The 20,261-nt window shown below is 50.8% G+C and overlaps 12 protein-coding genes across 12 annotated transcripts, besides 1 other annotated feature; 7 read left to right on the top strand and 5 right to left on the bottom strand.

Moving 5' to 3' along the window:
- Window positions 1-15: 15 nt before the first annotated feature.
- ACLA_004380 (phosphoenolpyruvate synthase) lies at window positions 16-2,418 on the top strand (the record flags this gene model as incomplete). Its single annotated transcript, XM_001276449.1, has 1 exon — window positions 16-2,418. One exon carries the CDS (start codon window positions 16-18, stop codon window positions 2,416-2,418), a length of 2,403 nt encoding a protein of 800 aa, XP_001276450.1.
- A 140-nt stretch (window positions 2,419-2,558) lies between these two features.
- ACLA_004370 (lactate/malate dehydrogenase family protein) lies at window positions 2,559-3,573 on the bottom strand (the record flags this gene model as incomplete). The annotated part of the gene is made up of 2 exons (XM_001276448.1): window positions 2,559-2,996; window positions 3,073-3,573. The coding sequence occupies 2 exons, from the start codon at window positions 3,571-3,573 to the stop codon at window positions 2,559-2,561; spliced, it is 939 nt and encodes a 312-aa protein (XP_001276449.1).
- A 1,309-nt stretch (window positions 3,574-4,882) lies between these two features.
- On the bottom strand, window positions 4,883-6,442 carry ACLA_004360 (TLD domain-containing protein; the record flags this gene model as incomplete). Its single annotated transcript, XM_001276447.1, has 2 exons — window positions 4,883-5,491; window positions 5,540-6,442. 2 exons carry the CDS (start codon window positions 6,440-6,442, stop codon window positions 4,883-4,885), a joined length of 1,512 nt encoding a protein of 503 aa, XP_001276448.1.
- Window positions 6,443-7,035: 593 nt separating this feature from the next.
- ACLA_004350 (uncharacterized protein) lies at window positions 7,036-7,749 on the top strand (the record flags this gene model as incomplete). The annotated part of the gene is made up of 3 exons (XM_001276446.1): window positions 7,036-7,080; window positions 7,356-7,608; window positions 7,658-7,749. The coding sequence occupies 3 exons, from the start codon at window positions 7,036-7,038 to the stop codon at window positions 7,747-7,749; spliced, it is 390 nt and encodes a 129-aa protein (XP_001276447.1).
- Window positions 7,750-8,179: 430 nt separating this feature from the next.
- Window positions 8,180-8,791, top strand: ACLA_004340 (putative nucleoside-diphosphate-sugar epimerase; the record flags this gene model as incomplete). Its single annotated transcript, XM_001276445.1, has 2 exons — window positions 8,180-8,635; window positions 8,666-8,791. The coding sequence occupies 2 exons, from the start codon at window positions 8,180-8,182 to the stop codon at window positions 8,789-8,791; spliced, it is 582 nt and encodes a 193-aa protein (XP_001276446.1).
- A 1,531-nt stretch (window positions 8,792-10,322) lies between these two features.
- ACLA_004330 (VOC family protein) lies at window positions 10,323-10,801 on the top strand (the record flags this gene model as incomplete). Its single annotated transcript, XM_001276444.1, has 3 exons — window positions 10,323-10,539; window positions 10,587-10,729; window positions 10,775-10,801. The coding sequence occupies 3 exons, from the start codon at window positions 10,323-10,325 to the stop codon at window positions 10,799-10,801; spliced, it is 387 nt and encodes a 128-aa protein (XP_001276445.1).
- Window positions 10,802-11,273: 472 nt separating this feature from the next.
- Window positions 11,274-12,374, top strand: ACLA_004320 (uncharacterized protein; the record flags this gene model as incomplete). Its single annotated transcript, XM_001276443.1, has 5 exons — window positions 11,274-11,420; window positions 11,492-11,602; window positions 11,665-12,050; window positions 12,110-12,174; window positions 12,247-12,374. The coding sequence occupies 5 exons, from the start codon at window positions 11,274-11,276 to the stop codon at window positions 12,372-12,374; spliced, it is 837 nt and encodes a 278-aa protein (XP_001276444.1).
- Window positions 12,375-12,460: 86 nt separating this feature from the next.
- On the bottom strand, window positions 12,461-12,883 carry ACLA_004310 (putative MBL2-like secreted peptide; the record flags this gene model as incomplete). Its single annotated transcript, XM_001276442.1, has 2 exons — window positions 12,461-12,569; window positions 12,612-12,883. 2 exons carry the CDS (start codon window positions 12,881-12,883, stop codon window positions 12,461-12,463), a joined length of 381 nt encoding a protein of 126 aa, XP_001276443.1.
- Window positions 12,884-14,177: 1,294 nt separating this feature from the next.
- ACLA_004300 (uncharacterized protein) lies at window positions 14,178-14,724 on the top strand (the record flags this gene model as incomplete). Its single annotated transcript, XM_071511973.1, has 2 exons — window positions 14,178-14,256; window positions 14,354-14,724. 2 exons carry the CDS (start codon window positions 14,178-14,180, stop codon window positions 14,722-14,724), a joined length of 450 nt encoding a protein of 149 aa, XP_071368074.1.
- Window positions 14,725-15,296: 572 nt separating this feature from the next.
- On the bottom strand, window positions 15,297-17,359 carry ACLA_004290 (putative NRPS-like enzyme; the record flags this gene model as incomplete). Its single annotated transcript, XM_001276440.1, has 4 exons — window positions 15,297-15,644; window positions 15,688-15,932; window positions 16,084-16,297; window positions 16,343-17,359. The coding sequence occupies 4 exons, from the start codon at window positions 17,357-17,359 to the stop codon at window positions 15,297-15,299; spliced, it is 1,824 nt and encodes a 607-aa protein (XP_001276441.1).
- Window positions 17,360-17,480: 121 nt separating this feature from the next.
- ACLA_004280 (uncharacterized protein) lies at window positions 17,481-18,378 on the top strand (the record flags this gene model as incomplete). The annotated part of the gene is made up of 2 exons (XM_001276439.1): window positions 17,481-17,672; window positions 17,737-18,378. The coding sequence occupies 2 exons, from the start codon at window positions 17,481-17,483 to the stop codon at window positions 18,376-18,378; spliced, it is 834 nt and encodes a 277-aa protein (XP_001276440.1).
- A 540-nt stretch (window positions 18,379-18,918) lies between these two features.
- Window positions 18,919-18,942: a microsatellite.
- Window positions 18,943-19,188: 246 nt separating this feature from the next.
- On the bottom strand, window positions 19,189-20,249 carry ACLA_004270 (uncharacterized protein; the record flags this gene model as incomplete). Its single annotated transcript, XM_001276438.1, has 2 exons — window positions 19,189-19,838; window positions 19,898-20,249. 2 exons carry the CDS (start codon window positions 20,247-20,249, stop codon window positions 19,189-19,191), a joined length of 1,002 nt encoding a protein of 333 aa, XP_001276439.1.
- Window positions 20,250-20,261: the final 12 nt, after the last annotated feature.

Below are 20,261 nucleotides of genomic sequence, written 5' to 3'. Positions count from 1 at the left end.
CTTTACAAACACAGAATGGCCACGGAGAACGGACGCCTAGTCCGTAACTTTGAGGATATCCGGATGCGCGATGGACCCATCGTCGGAGGGAAGAATGCCTCGCTGGGTGAGATGATCAACACACTCGGATCCGAGGAGATTGCAGTGCCCCCCGGTTTTGCGACAACGGCCCAGGCATACTGGGACTACGTAGACGCCAATGGGATTCGCGACACCATGGCCGATCTGATTGCCGACTGGCAATCAGGCAAGAGAAATCTAGGTGAGACGGGAAAGGCCATGCGCCGTCTGTTTCTTCGGGGAAGTTGGCCTGAAGATGCGGCCAACAGCATCCGTATGGCCTATCGCACCCTCGCGGCGAGAGTCGGCGTCCGCGAACCGAGTGTGGCAGTCCGGTCCAGCGCGACCGCGGAGGATCTGCCTGACGCCAGCTTTGCCGGTCAGCTTGAATCATACTTGAATGTGACCGGGGAGGCGGCATTGCTGGATGCCTGTCGCCGATGCTACGCCTCGCTCTTCACCGATCGTGCGATCAGCTACCGTCAAGCTAAGGACTACGACCAGATGGGCATCGCATTATCCGTTGGCGTACAGCGCATGGTGCGGTCCGACTCGGGTGGATCCGGTGTCATGTTTTCCATCGACACAGAAAGTGGTTTTGACCAGGTCGTGCTCATCAATGCTGCATGGGGCCTCGGCGAAAATGTAGTGCAGGGCGCTGTCACTCCAGACGAGTACCAGGTCTTTAAACAACTGCTGAGCAACCCGCAGCTGCGACCGATCGTTAGCAAGAAGCTAGGGGACAAATCTATGAAGATGATCTACAGCGATGATCCACAACAGCCGACTCACAATGTACCGACATCGAAGGCTGAGCGCGCCGCGTTCGTCCTGACCGACACGGAGATTCTCCAGCTTGCACGCTGGGCGTGTACAATTGAGTCCCACTACGGCAGTCCTATGGACATGGAGTGGGCCAAGGATGGAGCCGATGGACCGCTGTATATCGTGCAGGCAAGACCCGAAACGGTGCATTCTCGCCGGGGTGATGCCGCCGCACGCCTCCACACGTACAAGGTCGGCCATGGCAAGGGCCGCGTGCTGACGACGGGCGTTTCAGTTGGCGAAGCAGCCGTTGCTGGTCGCGTGTGTCTTCTTGAGTCGGCCTCCAACCAGGAACAGTTCATTGATGGGTCGATTTTAGTAACACCGACCACCGACCCGGACTGGGTGCCTATCATGAAGCGAGCCGCCGCCATTGTTACAGATCACGGTGGGCGAACCTCGCACGCCGCCATTGTGAGTCGCGAGCTGGGACTTCCGGCGGTTGTGGGCACAGGCAATGCCACCTATGTGCTGCACACGGGCCAAGCAATCACTGTGTCTTGTGCTGAAGGAGACACAGGCTTCGTTTACGAGGGCCAAGCGGAGATCACCGCCGAGACCGTGGATTTGACCAACCTGCCAGCACTGCGTACGCAGGTAATGATCAATCTGGCTAACCCGGCAGCCGCATACCGCTGGTGGCGCCTCCCAGCCGATGGTATCGGCCTCGCGCGTATGGAGTTTGTGGTTAGCAACGCCATCCGGGTGCACCCCATGGCCCTGGTGCACTTTGACCGGCTGAAGAACACGGCAGCCAAAGAGGAAATCGCGCGTCTGACCAAGGGATACGAAGATGACCGGTGCGAATACTTTGTGGACCGGTTGGCGCAGGGTTTTGCGGCCCTCTGCGCCTCCGTGTACCCGCGTCCTGCTATCTTGCGCATGAGCGACTTCAAGACTAACGAGTATGCGGGGCTCATTGGCGGCGCCGAGTTCGAGTTGCAGGAGGAGAATCCCATGATCGGTTTCCGGGGCGCCTCTCGCTACTACTCGCCACGCTACCGGGAGGGCTTTGCGCTGGAATGCCGGGCCATCAGGCGCTTACGGGATGAGATGGGCTTTACCAATGCCATCGTCATGATTCCCTTTTGCCGTACGGTAGGCGAGGCACAACGGGTGCTGGACGTCATGGCAGAGACTGGACTTCAGCGTGGCAGGAACGGTCTCCAGGTTTATGTGATGTGTGAAATTCCCAGTAACGTCATCCTGGCGGCGCAGTTCGCAGAGTGCTTCGAAGGCTTTTCCATCGGTTCCAACGACTTGACCCAGCTGACGCTGGGAATCGACCGCGACTCGTCCGAGCTGGCCGATCTCTTCAACGAGCAGGATGAGGCGGTCAAGTGGATGATTGCACAGGCCATCAAGGTGGCACGCGAGAAAGGCTGTAAGATTGGCATCTGTGGCCAGGCACCGAGTGATCACCCGGAATTTGCTCAATTTTTAGCAGACGCGGGCATCAATTCCATTTCAGTCAGCCCGGATAGCTTCATCGCCGTCAAGCGGCATCTAATGAAAGTCGAACAGGGCGTTTGATCGACTGCGGTGTCTTTTTACTTGCCTATGCTCTTTCTGGCTTTGTGTAATGGTATAAAAGCAATTCATCCATATAAAATAATCAATACTCCTAACTCCGTTGTAACAGTCCATGGGACCTGGCCCGAAAAAGGATTCATCTAAGCTCCTTCCTTTACATGTTGAATCGTCTCGTTCAGGTCTCTGGCTGATTTGGTGATTCCATCCCACTCCTCTGCATTAGCTGCGACGCGAATAGTCCTGAGAATTCCCTTGCGGCCAATGATCACCGGCAAGCTAAAGCAACAGCCAAAGTCCTCCTGATAGTGACTGATGGGATAGATATCTCGCTGATCACGTAGGATCGAGGAGCAGACCTTGGAAATGATGGCACCGGTTCCAAGAGGTATTGCTCCCTTCGCATGAATGATGGTCTGGGAGATCTGCCGGCACTCTCGGGCGAGCTGGATGGGATCGAGGGAGTTCGGGGGGATGGCCCTAGCCAGCGACAGTCCTCCAACCGTGGCAGTCGACCAAGCCACGGTCTCTCCAATCCCATGAACCCCCAGAACATAAAGATCGACGGAATCCGGGGCAACCTATGGATGTGGATACGCCGGGATATCCTGTCAGCACCACAAACTGGTAAGACACCGTTTCGGAAAAGTCACGCACCCCAGTGGTTTTAGCCACGAGTCCACGCAGCCGCACAGATTCTAGCAGCGTTCCGGATCCCAGGACCTGCGTGGGTGGGAGGCCGGACAACTGCTGTGCGACAGTGGTGAGTAGATCCACCGGATTAGACACCACTAGTAGGATGGTATCGGGTCGGAAAGGCCGCATAGCAGGGATAATCTTCTGGACAATGCCCATGTTGCGATACATGTGCTGCACGCTTGTTTCGCCCACAGAGTACTTGGACCCGGCAGTGATGACAACGATATCGCACTGGCCGGCCTCTTCGTATGTTCCGGCTCGAATGCGCGTCTCAGCGCCACCGCTCATATTGCTCACATCGGAGAGTTCTTGGACTTGAGCATTGCGCAGGGGAATTTTGACATCGACCAGAAGTAGCTCACGGGCGACAGAGCCCAGAATAAGTGCGTTTGCTGCTGCTCCACCGACCTGACCCACGCCAACAATGGCAATTCGGGGCCCAGGGGTGGCGGATGACATGATGATGGGCTATTCGTTTCTTGTGATTGTTATGGTGAACTTAGCGGTGTAAAGTGGACGAATCCTTTTTGGCAGAAGTTCTAGATAAATTGTATATTTCAACCTTCTTAAATAGCCTTGGAATCCACCACAAGGGTGTGTCCTCCGTGTCTGGAACCCCCCCAGCTACCAGGTTTGTTGCCTTGAGTCGAATACTGTTGTTTGGACTTTTGGGAAGGGCAACCCGTTGGAAATCCTATTAGAATGACTTCACCATTGGTTCTTGTCATGGCCACTCTCCTCTTCCTGTCATGATGACATTGATAATGCTTCGAGAATGACAATTCATCACTCCCGCCACAAGATAGGATCCACGACAGGTTGTCATCACATGAGATACGACTACCATACAGACATAAGAGGACTTTCCGATCCGCAGAGATAGAAGGCTCGCATACAACGACAAGAAGCTAGTTTAATCGATGTACATGTAGACAAACCTGTAATCAAACAACGGTAAGGGTGGTTCATACGTGCCAATCACGCCCCCATGCCTCCCATTTACACGAGAAGAAAAACTTCAGTCGAATATGGAGTCATCCTGGGAATACATTTGCATTGATTCCCTTCTAACCATTAAATACTCTCCAACGCCCCCTTATACACAGGGAGAAGTCGCTTGCTTGAGTCTCTGCCGATGAGAGACTACTCCCCCACGGTTCAGCCGTCCATTCAGACACATTCCTTTCGGTCAGACGTCGCACGACCATGGGAGGGCTTTTGACCTCGTGGTAGCCGTTCTGTATCGCAACAGGTGCAGACTGGGCCGTTATGGAAGGATATTGAAGTTGTTTTGGGTTGTCCGTCTTGGGGTCTGGCCGCTCTTGGGTGACATTTGACGAGCGTGGTTCTGCGATACAGGGTATCTTAATTGTCCCGACTCTGACTTGGTCTCTTCCACAGAGGCTGTGCGCTACGTTTAGGTGTTTCCTCAACATTCTGGCGGTTTGACATAATTGCCATCCTACAAAATGTGGCTTGAATGTATCCCCAACTTATCGATGAGAACCAGAGAATGGAACGTCCGCCTACCCATGGTAGCTCCTCTGGTTTTCATCTGTCAACTTTAATTGAAAGATAGTACTCCGTAGACTACTATTGGATACCTACTACTTATTCAGATACTATAACCACTCGTATGCGTAGTTTTTCTTCATAATCCCATGACTCATGACTTCATCGACAGAGGCACAGTGCTTGAGACTCGAAATTGGAGAAGTCCAAACTCCTGTAAGGTTCTATCGCTTGGGCTAGATTGTAGTCTAGGAATCTAGTCCTCGACCCATATCTCAATCTCTTCCACTCGTACCTCTTCCTGCCAATCTCCCCTCCATGCGGAGGGTTGATACATTGGTTTACCCTGTAGAGATGCACTGTGAGACACTGTTGCCTGTTTCAGGTCCTTACTAAGGGACAGTGTCACTCCATTTCCCCTCGATCCGAACAGGAGCACATCATTCGCCAGTATCCACCCCGGCCGTGTGCCATTTCCACGGAACACGTCATGAACCGGGCTCAACTGACAGAGAAACACCCCACTCGCGTCGGCGCCGTTGCCCCACGGGAGAAAGTACCCAAAGATGGCCTTCTCTTTGCTCTCGGTGAACGTCCCACTCACAAGGAGGATCAGCGGATCCGGAGCAGCATTTAGTTCATCGGCAAAACTGGAGGCACGGGTGGACATGAGGTGGGGCTGGTAGGATTTATGGAACTGGACCTCATCGAAGCAAACAGTGTCTGATATAATGGCATCGAGCTGGGCGAAGACGGACCATGTAGCGACCCTCGCTGGTTGAGGTAGCCGTCGGGCAAGACTGTCACTTGTTGGTGTCTTGTAAAAGCAGGCAAGGATGTGTCTCAGGCCAGTGAACAATTCAGGCTGTATCATTAGCTCACTTCAAGGGGTCGACGGAGTTATGAAACCTACAATTGTGCTTAGAGCGTTATGGAATGAATTCCAGGTAATGCCAATATCCGAGTCCTGGACAAATCTTCTGAGAATGCAGTCCACAGCATGGTCGAGATCCACCAGACTTTCTAGTTTGACGTTGGGCCGACCAAAATGGGTGAACAACATCAGCCGGATAAACGCTTGAAACGTAGCTTCGGGGATAGCGAGATCGTCCAGGAGTGGTGCTGTCTGGTGAATATTCCGAGCAATGGGTCGGAAGTAGTCTTGAGGCACGGGAGACATCCATGGCTTCGTGGGCTGCACAGAATAGAGGGCATCCATAACGTCCTGAAAAGTCTTGTCGCCATCTTGATCTTGATTATGGACTTGAGAGGAGGGCAAGCCAGATATATCTATTTCAACCTGGTCCCTATGCTGCCCAACGCCGGAGGCTGCTCTCTTCATGGCCTTGCTCGTGGCTAGGCTCTGAAAGAGGATTCTCTGTGTATCGTCTGGTGTCCTAGCCTTCGATTCCGACTCTTCTTCATAAACGCGTCTTGACATGTCATAATCTGTCCAGGCGATTGCCCGAATCAGGCCATCAAAGGTCAGAGCTTCAGCGGGGGACTGATGAAATGGAGTTTGAGAGAGGTACAGAAGGGCGCTGTAAAGAACAGCCCCAGCATCGATCATGGATTCAGGAAGAAACCCGGATTCATTTAGGAATGAAGTAAAGGTAGACTGGGAAAGCACTTTGCTACCATTTACATCTGTGCACAGCGATTCAAAGGTCTTGCGAAGGTATGGCTGTTCTTCTTCTTTGTCCAGGATCCCGAAGTCCTTGATCCTGTCGCCCAGAGCGCTCAGGACGGCTTCAGGGGTCAAGAGGCCCTGTTTCGACCATTCCTGAACCTTGAGAGAGTATTCGGGGGAAGCCATGATTTACGAGATGGAAATGAAATGAAAATGGAGGAAAGATGCCGGAGGTGTTGGTGGAAGTCCCAGCGACTTGCTGTGGACGATTATTTTAAGCCAGGGTATCTCTGGAGGCCTAAGGCCCCCACGTCAGCATCAGGTTGCGCCTCTCTCTTCTCTTACCATAAGCGCTGCCTTGTCTCATGGCTTTTGATATTTAGGCCCAGGGGCACGTTTGCAATTAGGTCGATGACAAGCATTGCCCAGCTGTTAGTGTAATGCAAGCATTTTAGGGGTTGATTAGAACCAGGCTGCGTTTTTAGAGATGGTGATCATTTCATGATTTCGGCCCCATGGTGAGAGTTGCGTGAATATTGACGGGAAGTCTTCATCACCCACTGTCAGCCCAACACCAGTGATCAGCCCAAAAGAAGATATTGGCCTGTAAGCTGAATGAGATGAGCTTCATTCTACTGAAATCGACCCCACGGTACCTCGTTGCAAGCTCCCAATGGTCTATATCTTCGCTTCGACAAAGAGTATAAGAGGGATCATGATGTGTCTGTAATTTCTGTCTATCATTCATCACCATTCATCACGTCTCTTAAGCAGTCAAAATGAAGTTCTCCACCATCTTTTCTGTCTTCCTGGCGACGCTCTCGGTGGGAGTCGGTGCCAGTCCAGTCTAAAGCAACGCAGTGCGGGAGTCCTCTAAAGACCTCCACCCCAGCATTCCGGACGTTCATTCCAGCCTCGTGCCGCGGGATGAAGACGACCTCATTGACTACTCGATCGAACAGCGCACGACTACCTACGATGACACGGCCGAGTACAAGCAGTTCTCGGCGATTCATGGTGACCTGATGCCTTCACCGTGAAATATGTCCACGGCCGCCCATCCCCTGGAGAAAGCGCTGAGTCGGAGGACTTGAAAGAGGTGCAGCAAGACTACGGTTTTGATCATATCGGCATCATCATCGGGGAGGTCAAGGAAAAGGCCCTCAAGAAGAAGACCAAACGCGATTTCGTGGCGCAGTTCCATCATTTGGTGATGAACAAGGAGCGTGACACCGAATACAGGCACACCAATTGGGAGACCAGAAAGCAGAAAGACGGGAAGGCTGAGCCGAAGCTGGAATTCCTCACTAAGATCAATAGCGCCAAAAAAGCGACGTCTGTAACCAAGAAAGGTCAGTTCCCCTGTTTTCTGTTTGGTGCACAAGTCTAATACCTGGATAGGCAATGAGTATATCAAAGACCACAAGAAATGGGAGGCCAAGAAGACTGATTGCAAGACCTTTGTTGATTACATCCACAGTACGATTGCTTAGATAGTCGTGTTTTGTTTGGTGAGTTGACTCTGTCGAAGATGGTTGTGCGTGATGAAGGGCTGTGGTTCAGGCTTTTGGGCATCCCGCGACGATGTAGTTATCCCTGATGTTTTCTTCTGATTCTCATATTATCTCGCATGGATATCTCGAGAACTGGCATTGCTCATGCTCGGGATTGACACTGCTTGACTTGAATTTGATTGATATAGGTATCCATTACGTCTCCCCCTGTACTAGAAAACCAGAGCCATAAATGTGACTTATAAGAGAGCCACCTAATTTGAAGTGTAGCATCAGCCTACACATATCACCTTATAAGCCATTACCCGCACAGTTCGAGCACTGCCTACCACATGCAATGACCACATATTACTTAAAGCTGTAAGCTGTCCTGTCTCTTGATGTTCATCAAATTTATATAAACAGCATTATGAAGGTTATCATTGCTGGCGCGACTGGGTTCGTGGGGCAAGAGGTCCTTTCACAGTGCCTGGCCCATCCCTCAATCACATCTATTATTGCCCTATGCCGCCGTGAACTGCCTATCACACACCCTAAACTCCATGTCCACCGCATGAACGACCAGGATTTTCTCTTCTACTCAGACCCCCAGCTCTCTGCCTCTCTCCAAGGCGCTGATGCTTGTATTTGGACGCTAGGTATTACTCCCTCGCGCGCTTCTGATGAACAGGCCTTCCGGCGGGTGACACTGGAGTATACCAGCCAGGCCGCCAAGGCCTTTAACAATGCCTTTACTGCTTCAAAAGAGGCAGGGCAAGAAGCCTTCGCCGGCCCAAAATTTCGTTTCGTGTATTTCAGCGGCGGAATGGCTGAGCGCGACCAGTCGAAACCTCTGTGGTTGAATGCGGGCTATCGTCGTGTGAGGGTATGAGCCCTCCTCCCACTTCCTTAGTAGTATATTCTGCAGGTGGATGTGTTGGCGCGGGCAGCGGTCGATGTCGCCATCCAGGGACATTCAGAGAAAATCTGGGAGAACGCCCAAATTACTGAGTGGAAGGACGTGGGTGGTCAACATGGTTAACTCTATTATTGTCATATTGATCGCAGCCTGAGACTGGAGAGATACGTATTTCATATGTTTTTGAGCAAGCGACTATACTGAATGCTTTCGCAAAGGAGCTCAAGAACGAAATTCATTGATCATTACTATAAGACGATATTCGATTATGAATCTAACCACCTTTCCATTGAAAAGACAAATCTCTCTGACTTTGACTCAGATGTCTTTTTCACACTTTTGAACTCGAATCCCCACGCAAGGCCAAGTACTACAACTGATGCCCCAGCCGAAAGATACTGCGTGAATAGTTAGCAACTGAGCTGAAGCGATGGATATCAGATGAATTGGAACATACGAAAGTCAAAATTAACTCATGGTTGTAGGGGCACAACGGACCGAAAAGTCCATGGCCCCAGCGTCAGTCACTTTCTGAGCATCTATTCCATTCCCAATGTCTCCAAGAGCATCAAGCAAGGAGTTCTCAGGCGTAGTTTGTCCCAATAGGATGAGCACAGATGCTCCAAAGTTCTGAGAGAACACCACTCCATGCCAACAGTCTCCACTGAGCTCATTCGCCAATGCGACACCCCTGCGTCTATCATATGAGGCTGAATATTTGGTGTATATCATCAACGCTGAGCACACACGCGTCTTGATAGGCAGTTCGGCAGTTCTATTGATGGTTTTTACAGTGGCAGAAAAGAAATAAATGACGCTGCCTGTGATCATGATGATGGATCATCCTCACTGTAGCCATAGGCCACCAGGCAGTGTTATATTTACTACTTAATCCTGCTGCCTGCCTGATTTTCTTCATGGTGTTGAAGTCATCATTAATTGTTGATGTAAAAAATATCAGATAAACTACTTCCATCTTCACTTAATCGATGCATATAATGCATATTCCTAGTGGTACCAGAGAGAGAGACAGCTAATTTGTGCATCAAGAAAACATAGGATTATGAATAAGACATAATTATACCCCGACCAGTGTGATGATAGATTTTATAACAGCAGCCATAATAATCAGTTAATCATAATTATAATGCTGCTTTAAACTACGTATGTTAACTAGGCCTACCAGGGAAGTCTCTACTCACAGGTTTTTTCTTTCTTACAATGAGTGAAGTTCTCCCCTCACCATGGCTGGTAAAGTTAAAGGCATATAGCTACCACGGTGAAACAGCTCCAATCTTTCAACATACTTCCTTCATCCTCACGGAGCATCGCTGTTTCTATCCCTGACATCTCGTATAGGAGCGGAATTTTTCCTTTATCCTCCCGGGGGAATCTTGGCCCCTATCCATATCAAGAAGATATCGCGCGGTTGCCTAAAGTCATCTCGTATAACCCTCCAGTGGCGTTTAGATCCATTCTCAGCAGCGAATAAGTTAGCATATTTTTTTTTGTCTCATACTGCAGACGCATCACCAACGCAACCCTGCAGCTCTGGGTCCTCTTCCCGGAGGATATAAGACAAGGGAAGAGAACCAGTCGTCAAACGATCAACTCAATTCACAAAAAAATCCCTTTCAATACTGTCTTAATCACCATGACGAGCACCATCGATCACCTGGGTATCTACGTGCCAACGGAGCAGTTCGAAACCGTTGTCGAGTGGTACAAAAAGGCCCTTGCTCCATTAAACTACAAAGAGCTCATGAGATTCCCTGGAACCGTGGGTCTGGGAGATAAAACCCCCGATTTCTGGATCTCAGCAAAAGACAAGTGTGCTGGAAATGATCTGCACTATGGTTTCGTATCACCCGGTGGGTTGCCCCTACTGCCAGCGTAGGACTATGGGCTGATTAGATAGACCATGCAACTGTCGACGCCTTCCACCAGGCCGCCATCGCTGCTGGAGGCCAGTGTAATGGCCCGCCTGGCCTCCGTCCCATCTATCATGAGAACTACTACGGTGCCTTTGTGTTGGACCCTCTCGGTAACAATGTAGAAGTGGTGGGTTGGGGACTGTCCATTCCCAGTTTCTATCCAGGCTAACAGTCCCAGGTGGATCATGTCAAGCACTAGACAGAATGAAGATTCATGATGGTGGGAAATCGTCATTGTGACATCTCAGAAGTGACTGGATAGGGAATGGAGATTGTGTCTACTTAACGCTTGACCGGGATCATTTCTCGACAGCCTCGGGCCGTCTTCAATAAATTCGTTTATTGTAATTCCTTCATTCTCTTCCAGGGACAGTTCTCATGAATACCTTCATCGTTGTTTTGACGAATGGCGGCTCGCAGGCAGTCTTGACGTCATGTACCCAGACTTCTTCATGCCCCAAATGTTGAGGCGATCCAAATCGATCCTCATGATCGAAAGGGTCCCATTTTCTTGGAAAACCCTATTTGACTTTTCTGGTGGTCATTGATCTTCTCACCAGGACCATTGCACATCATGAACTTAGTGTCCTAGTGCAACATATCTCTATTCACCACCCTGGCAAAGCCATGTATCACCTCTGCTCCCACCTTCTCGTCCTCGCTCAGTAACCATGCTGACGGGCCGGAGTGAGAGTGTCATTATAGCTACGGCTGTGTTCCTGGGTATCTCTTTTCTAACCTTCTGTCTCCGGTGCTACGTTCGCTTCGGTCTCATGCGCGTTGCGGGGTGCGACGACTACCTGATGGTGGCGGGTATGGTACGTCTTCCGTTCGCTTTTCTTCCTCTCAAGCAAGGGCCAAGTTGATTGAAAATATCCCTCCGTCGCAGATTTTCAACATCGGTCTTGCAACGAGTTCCATATTAGGTGCTACATACGGGATTGGTCGCCCATTGATCTACTTTGAAAATCGGCGAAGTGATTTTCGGCGTGCGTTGCTGGTATGCCAAGATCTGAATTGAATAAAGCCATCAGATAGCTGGCTAACATACTGTTCCATCAGTGTTTCTGGGTTGGGCAGCTTTTCTATTGCTTCGCGTCGGTGCTCGTCCGACTATCAATCACCATCACCCTGTTACGGCTGGCCGTTCATAGGCTACAGCGTCGGATCCTGTATGGCGTAGCCATCCTCTCAACCATCGCAGGACTTATCTTCTTTTTCTTTACCGTCTTTTTCTGCAATCCGGTTGTGCATCATTGGGAGAGAGCGAAACATCAGACATCTTGTACAGAGGTAGATTACCTGCTGGGGGTAGGATACACGTACAGTCTCGTAGCAGCTGCTTGCGACTTTACCATCGGTATCCTGCCTTACTTTATGATTGGAAAATTACAAATGGAGTGGAAGTTAAAGATGGCTGTGATTGCCCTTCTATCTATTGGATGCCTGTTTGTGGTCCGGTCTCGTGTCCAGATATCGTCGGATAACTGACTCTGGGATTGAATAGCGCCGGCGCCGCTGTGATCGTTCGGATTCCTTTTCTGCATATGGCTGCGAGTGGCGAATTTCTATGTGAGTCTAGTCGGCCTGCGTTTGCCCCTTATTACACTGCTCATCCTAACGCTTCGTCCTCCAATATTCAAGATCGGAGCACGCAGATAACTATTTGGTCAAACATCGAGACAAGCCTGGGGATCACTGCAGGGAGTCTGATGACAATTCGTCCATTTTTACGGGCAATTGGACGGGTGAGCTTGAAATATTTAACTTGAAATGATCGTTAAAGAGCAACAAGAAGTGGGATATCCGAACTCCAGCCTAGCATTTAGGGAGTTTTTCTGCGCCTATTAGTCGTAAACTAGGCAAAGAAAGGTGGTAACATACTGCTGGGGCAATTGCTATCCGTGTAGTATCCATTGACATAGCATGTCGTCTTCAAATATGTTATTTGGTCCCAGGTGCTGCCCCTGTCAGCTTCATCCACTGCATCAAGTTCTGCGCCAACTCACCAAACGCCATTCACACAGTCGCCCTTCTTGTAGCAGGCAAAGGTGAGTTTTTCTCCCTTGGGGAAGCCAAAGATCTCGCCCGCCTTCAAGCTCGGCTGGTACCGGCAGTTGACGTAGTTCCCTGGGTTAACGTTGACGATCTTGCAGGTTTGCGCAGATCGACGCTTCTCCAGGTCCAACTCAAGTTCTGCCTCAGGGTTTGCTACAGGAGCAGCCACAGAGAGAAGGGGGAGGGACCCGAGCAGAGCAATAGAGATGTTGAGAAACTTCATTCTATATATGCGGTTGTTAGATTGTTGTCATCCAACGACTCGATTCCCACGAAGTGATGCTCATTTTATAGATAGCGAAAGGGATTCTCAAGCTCGTATTGGCCTGGTCCGCTTCCTCGTGTCGCTCGCAGGATGTTCCTATACATAGATCGGTTGGGTGGCTTATCCGATGTTGCATCTCGTATTCGAGTCCAATTTAGATGTCGATCATCAGAACTCATAGATATCAAGGCATGAAAAGGGAGTGCCAAGTCCGGGGTATCTGTGCAGTCGAATCACATTGAAGAGGTATTTTGACATATGCCTTCCGTGGTGAATCCATAAAGTCTCTCTAACATGAACGGATTCAGCCTCATGAAGGCCCGACTCGTAACAGACATTGTATTCGCACGATGGGCCATGAGCTAGCTGCCTCTGCAGCAGTAGTATAATCTAAGGTTAAAATATATAAGTTCTAGGAGCTGAGGCACCTCTAGAATATAGTGATAAAGATGCTTTACTTCTTAAGGTATCGCCTTTTCTAGGACTTAGGTATCTAGATACTAGATTCCTAGTTCCTACTTTCTTAGTAAAGTACCTGTATGGCTAGTTACTTCCATAGATAGGCTATAACAGGTCAATAGAATCTTGATTGATTGATTGATTAGTCCACAGGAATGGCGCTGGGTAAAGCCGCCTGTGGAGAAGCCTTTTTCCTATACTGTCTGGGGTTAGAAAATATGGCAATCATCACAAATACTATGGTGTTAGTACTTGAGGACCATATCTCTCTTAGTAATTAACTAATTCATTAATGTAAAAGGGTTTCTTTTGAGAGAGAATATGAGCGGAGATCGAGATGAATGGTTTCGGGATGTGGAATATGTCACCGACAATATATATATAGAGATAAGGCGGCCATAGCACTGGTAAAGGTTTGTTTGCAGAAGTAATCTGTACTTATAGGAGGGCCCGGCTAACTGAATGGAGTGGGAGGTAACTCATCTATATGGACTATTATCCCCAGCATGCTGATAAATTGGATTCAGGACCTGCTGCTCTTAATTAACTTCTATGTTGTCTGACATCTCCCCTTCTCAGATTGATGACCCTTTAATGGGTTTGTTGTGAGGGATCCTACTTATCAGGGTTAAGAGCTGTGTAATAACAAATGAGAGGTTCTTTTATTCTTTGAGTTTGATACTTCCTGGGGTAACTTACTCCTTAATAAGGTCTTTAAAATACCCTGGTGGAACATCCCCAGGAAGTATGAAAATGAAGATGAGAACAAAAAGAGCTTTCCTTCCTCTATCTTATGCCATGTTCCATTCAGTACCTTTCCAACATGCATGCCTGCCAGTTTCTCCGCCCTCCAAATACTGATCTGATGGCCTGTCCTCTCTTTGCTTTCACATTCATTCTCTTGATTATTCTATTGCCTCCCACCTTCTCGTTATGGAGACGAAGCAACCCGAGCAGCCTCAGTCCGAGGTATCTCCAGCACCAGCTCCAACTCCAGCTCCCCCGAATGGTGGAATGGTGGCTTGGTCGGGGTCTTTGCCTCGTTTCTTCTCTCTCTTACCACTTGGGGGTTTTCCACTGCTTTTGGTGCATTTCAGAGCTACTATCAATCTGATCTTCTGCATACTAACTCTCATACCATCTATCCAGTAACTATTATAGATATAACCCACCTCTTAGCAACTTCAAGCACATACGATCACAGGGTGTGGAGAACAGGGCTTCCCGTCCGCTCAGCCGTACTTAAGCCACACGCCGGCCGGTTAGTAGTTGGGTGGGTGACCACCAGCGAATCCCGGCTGTTGTATGTTTTTGGTCTGCATGTTTTTACATATCTCTGATTAAATGGGAACTATATATGAAGCACTACGAGAAACCAGGGATTCAACTGCTATTAAGAACCCGATGCCCTAGATGCAAGTCGACAGGAACTATAGCACCTAGTTAATGAATACGGGTGAACTCTCGCCTTCAGTAATAGAATGGCAGATGAGAACTGCTGAATAGCCTTCTACATAGGAATCACTCGGGGCATTGGGTCGGAGAGGTTTTCCTTTGGAACTCCGGGCTCAAGTAGTACTCCGGCTCAAGAATCATCACGGAAACTCTGACGGTGGTCTTGGGCTGCGACATTGGGAGAAGTATGTTTGAGATCCTCCGTCATGGAATATTCTTGAATCAATGACGGATTGCATATTTCCATGTGGAAAGCGCCTCAATAGAAGCCTTATTGTGCTTGCCTTCTCCGCTCTGTCCTTCATGGTACAGATACATCGGAGCCACCTGTGAGGCATACGGCTGTCAACACCATCAGATAGAGATACACCATGAAGCCCCCTTTCCTGACATCCAGACTTGCCATTTTGTGGTTCTGCCTATGGCTATCCTCAGCCGTAGCCACCCCCCTTGTCCATCACAACGGCGTCTCATACGTCGGAACAGTCACCAGTGATACCGAGTCCTTCCTCAATATCAAATATGGCCAGGACACAAGGAACAAAAACCGCTTCAAAAGTCCGGTTCCGGACGCATACGTCTTCAAAAAGGAGACGTCGGCGCCGTTGTGGATGATCGCGTCCGCCGAGGCGGAGAGGGCGGCGAAGGCGGCGGGGGAGAGGCCGAGATAGGGGAGCGAGAGGTCGCCTGTGTGGAGGACGACCTTTTCGGAGTGAGTGAAGGAGGCGAGATTGGACGGATCGCGGACGGGTAGGCAGTGGATCTTGATGATGTTGGAGTTGGTGGTAAGGGACCGGAGGAGGTGCTGCCCTAGGAAGCCGGTAGCACCGGTGAGGAGGACGGTCTACGGAGGGTGGTGAAGGGGTTTGGTTGATGGTGAGTAGGGAGGAGGGGATGGCGATTTCGGAGGCCCAGTCGATCGAGGAGGGTTTCTCCGAGTTGGAGGCTGGGTGGATGGCCGAGGACATGGCGGAGAGGGTGCTATGCTCAAAGAGGCGCAGCAGCGGGAGGGTGACATCGAATTCGCGGCGCACGAAGTTGCGCAGCTCGATGAGCAGCATCGAGTCGCCGCCGACGTGGAAGAAGTCGGAGGCTGGAGTGAGGGTGTACAAGCCTTGAGTCTGGGCGGGCAGGACGGATTCCCAGATCTGGCCGAGCTTGCGCTCCGTTGAGGTCAGGGAGGGCTTGCCCTCCCGTGGAGAGCCAGAGGGGGAGGGTTTGCAAGGTGTTGCGGTCGATCTTACCCGAGGTGGTCAGGGTGATGCGATCGATGGTGAGGATGGCAGCCGGGTGCATGTACTGCGGGAGGGGCAGGGATGCAGCGAGGGTCTGAAGGAACTGTTGGGTGTTTGTTGGGGCGGTTGATGATAGGACGGCGTGGGCGACGAGGATGGTCGGGTTACCGCGACTGGTGAAGACGACTTCGCTTACTTGTCCGTTGGCGGCGGTGAGGATGGACTACTCGATGTCTTGGAGTTCGATGCGAAGGCCGCGGAGTTTGACCTGCGTGTCGCTGTCGATGCGGCCGAGGAACTCGAGGGTGCCGTCGGCGCGGAGCAGGCCCCTGTCTCTGGTGTGGTACATCTTGTCAGCGAAGGAAGTTTTGAGGAATTTGCGTTCAGTGTCCTCAGGGTTGTTCAGGTATCCAATGGCAACACCTGCACCGGCAATGTAGATCTCGCCAGGGAACCCAATCGGTAGAGGGTTCAAGTCTTCATCGATGATGTAGATGGCATAGTTGGGAAGGGTTCTCCCAGCCGTGATGTGCTGGCTCTCGAGAATGACCTCGAGTTCGTTGGAAGACAGGGAACACTCGGTCGGACCATAATCATTAAAGATACGGAACGAGTGCTCAAAGCGGTTCATCAGTTGTCGGAACGCCTGCACCAGCTCGGTAGAGAACTGCTCACCGCCGGCAGTGGCAAACCTCCACGACTTGGACTGGAAGAGACTGTCTGCACCATGACGAAACCAGGCGAGGTACTCGGACGGGGTGGCGCTGGTGTAAGTAATCTCGTGGTCGAGGAGGATGCGAGCAACGGCGGCAAAGTCTTTGCGAAGCGACTCAGGAACGATGACCAGGGTCCCGCCGTTAGCGAGGGCGATGAAGATTTGATTCAACGACATGTCAAACCCGACTGAACTCTGCTGGAGGGCGGTCTCGGAGCCAAAACCGTGAGTGACGGTCAGGGCCTCGACGTGGTTGCAGAAGTTGCCGTGGGAAAGGACAACGCCCTTGGGCACGGCCGAGGTGCCACTGGTGAGGAGGATAACAGCCGGGTCGCAGGCCGTGACGTTGACCGCATGAGTGTGTCCCCCGTTAGGCAGATTGGAAACATCCAGGACAGCGATGGAAGACGGAAGAGACAGGTCACCAGTTTTTGAGACGGTCGTTGTGTTGACCAGGACTGCTGCAGGCTTGCAGTCGGCGACAATGACTTGCAGTCTTTCGGCGGGAATGTTGACGTCCAGTGGCGCGTAGATGGCGCCGATTTGGAGAATGGACCTCAACGTCCCCATCGGCGGAGTGGCGTGGATCGTGCTCTTCACCTTCCTTCGCGTCAAGTCCGACAAGACCCCCGACTACATACAGTGCCTGCGTCGCTTCGACTGGATTGGCAATGCGCTCTTTGTCCTGTCCATGGTCTCGATCCTCATCTCCCTGTCGTGGGCGGGGACGCAATACGCGTGGTCCTCTTACCACGTCATCGTCCCCCTGGTGCTGGGGTTCGCGGGCTCCGCGGCCTTTGTGCTCTACGAGGCCTCAAGCTTCTGTGTCAACCCGACCATGCCCCTGCACATTTCTGCACACGCTCTCCAGCGTGTCGGTGATGTACTTCTTACCGGTGTATTTCCAGGCGGTGCTCGACGCTACACCTTCCCGCTCCGGTATCCAGCTTCTCCCGACCATTTTGTTCATGATCCCCGGCGCTATCACTGGCGGAACCTTGCTCTCCAAATTCGGCCGCTACCGTCCCCTCCAGCATGCGGGCCTCGCGCTGATGATTATTGGGTTTGGTCTCCTGACCCTCCTTGACGCCAATTCCAACACGGGAGAGTGGGTGGGCTACCAACTTCTTGGTGCATTCGGTACAGGTCTTGCGCTGCCGGTTCTTCTTCCCGCAGTTCAGGCCCCACTTACTGAGGAGGATACAGCACAGTGCACCGCAGTGTGGTCCTTTATGCGTACTGTTGGCTTTATCTGGGGTGCAACCATTGCCACAGCTGCTTTTAATAATCAGTTCAACATTCTGGTGCCTCGCATCACTGACACCGCCATTGGTAGCCAGCTCACTAATGGGCGGGCATATGAGTATGCCACTAAGATCTTTATTGACTCTATCACGGATCCCATCACAGTCGCAGAGGTCCGGTCTGTTTATGTGGATTCACTTAATGTGGTTTGGTATGTAAGCCTGGCTTTTGCAGGCCTAGGATTCCTGCTGGTGTTCTTGGAGAAGGAAGTTCCCCTAAGAAAGGAGCTTGATACCAAATTCTCCATGGAGAAGAAAGAAAAGAAGACCAAGACAGATGCATAATTATACTATTAAAAAAAGCGTTAGTTATTGAGATATACGTGTAGCATATATCGCATTTACTATGATGTTTCAGTTGCACAGCTCGCATGTGAAATACATTACCGCCCTTCCATAGATATCTTACCACTTAGGCACTCAATAGGCATCACTTTCCTAAATAGGAAGTCTATTATGGCATTCCAAAGACCATGGTGCGAGTTTCGCCTTGATACATCTTTTCGTTCATGATTCACTCTCAATACTAATTTGCATCTAACAGACGAACGACCCCGTCTTTCTGTCCCTCCAGAATCGCGAGTCGAGAGATTCGAGGGAAGCAAAGGATGGTGCGGGCGCTCAAAAGTCCCGAGCACACACCCCTACCAGTTTCGGGCCCAATCTTACATAGTCATAGAACAGAGGATTTGTGGCTGATGGAGTGTTGGGTTGGTTGCCGGTGTCATGTGGAGATGGATTTAGCTTTGGGTGTTGAAGGTGTACAAGGAGGAGATATGTCAGTGGAGTGATATGATGGGTTAAGATAGTGCTCTTTTGGACAGTTATATATATATATATATATATATAATCCCCTCTTGCTGAGCATAAAGCTAACCGAGCTGACCGAGCTGGCAGACTGATACCAGCTAGCACCTATCATCCACTGGACAATGTTAAAGAAGGGCCTAATATCATGTCTACTTTATTGCCCTGTTGGAATCTTCATTGATAATCCTGTGTTGAAAATGAATGCATTCATGTAGATATGCACTGGATGTAGATTTAATGTCATTAAGCCTGTCAGCCACAATACTTGCAGAGTGCAACTATGTCCTACATTGTTACACTCCCTGTTACGCGAATAAGCTCGTCCTCAGTATGTTTCCACATCTTATCCTTCGACCCGCTCTCCCGCAACGCAGACAACGCCTCTTGCACCTTGGTCTCCCCATCTAGGTGCACTGAGTACACACCACTGCCCTTCCTTCCATCCGTCCCTGTGGCAATGCCGACTTCTTCAGAGGGCACGCCCTTGGCATCACCAGAGGCGGGTGGGAATCTTATACTGGTAGCAAAGAAGACTTGCCGCTCACCAACCTCCTCGGTGGGGATATACAAAAACGGACCAATGGCCTTGAACATACCCTTGACAATCGCCATTCCGGCGCCCTTGGTGCCCCGCGCGAGGTCTGTCTTGACAAACCCGGGATAGTCATGTACGAAAGAGACCTCTGGTGCTCTCTCAGCCAGTACCTCAAATGAGAGCGTCAGCATGGACGCAAAATGCCCGCGTCCTGCAGTGGCAGATAGGTTAAACCCGGGGAAGTCGTCGGTAATGATGGGGCCCTCCTTGCCGCCGGCAAAGACGGTCACGACCCGACGCAGCGCAGGGGCTGTCTGGATGAGGGGGAGGAGGTTCAGAGTGAAGCGGATGCGGGAGTAGTACGTCAGTGCAGCAAAGTAATGCAGGTTTTCCGTGGTCCCTATATGTATTCCTAACTAAGGGACTGATATTCAATCACTGTAGTTGTGGGGCACTTACTTGTCCCGGTGATGAGACAGCCGATGCTCAAAAAGAGCAGATTGATTGCCCGCTCTTTGATCTGAATCTGCCGACAAACCTCGTCGATGCTCTTGAGCAGACTGGCGTCGCATTGCAGGAAGAAGTAGCTTCCCTTTGGGTTCAGGGTTTCGAGTTCTGCTTTGATGCGTTCTGCCCAGCTCGCTGTCCGGCCGACAAAGTAGATTCGTGGTGCGTTGGCATGCTTAGCAAATTGTTTCATTGCTGTCTCGCCGATGCCGCTTGTTGCGCCAACAAAGACGGCCACCAGGCCGGCCGGGAGGGCAGAGCCCAGTTGTTTGTTGGAGGCCAGGATCGCTGCGAGGGAGACCATTCTGCTGCTGGA

Source organism: Aspergillus clavatus, genomic scaffold (assembly GCF_000002715.2).
Source record: "Aspergillus clavatus NRRL 1 1099423829750 genomic scaffold, whole genome shotgun sequence".
Lineage (NCBI taxonomy): Eukaryota > Fungi > Ascomycota > Eurotiomycetes > Eurotiales > Aspergillaceae > Aspergillus > Aspergillus clavatus.
This window is presented reverse-complemented; position numbering and strand designations above follow the sequence as displayed.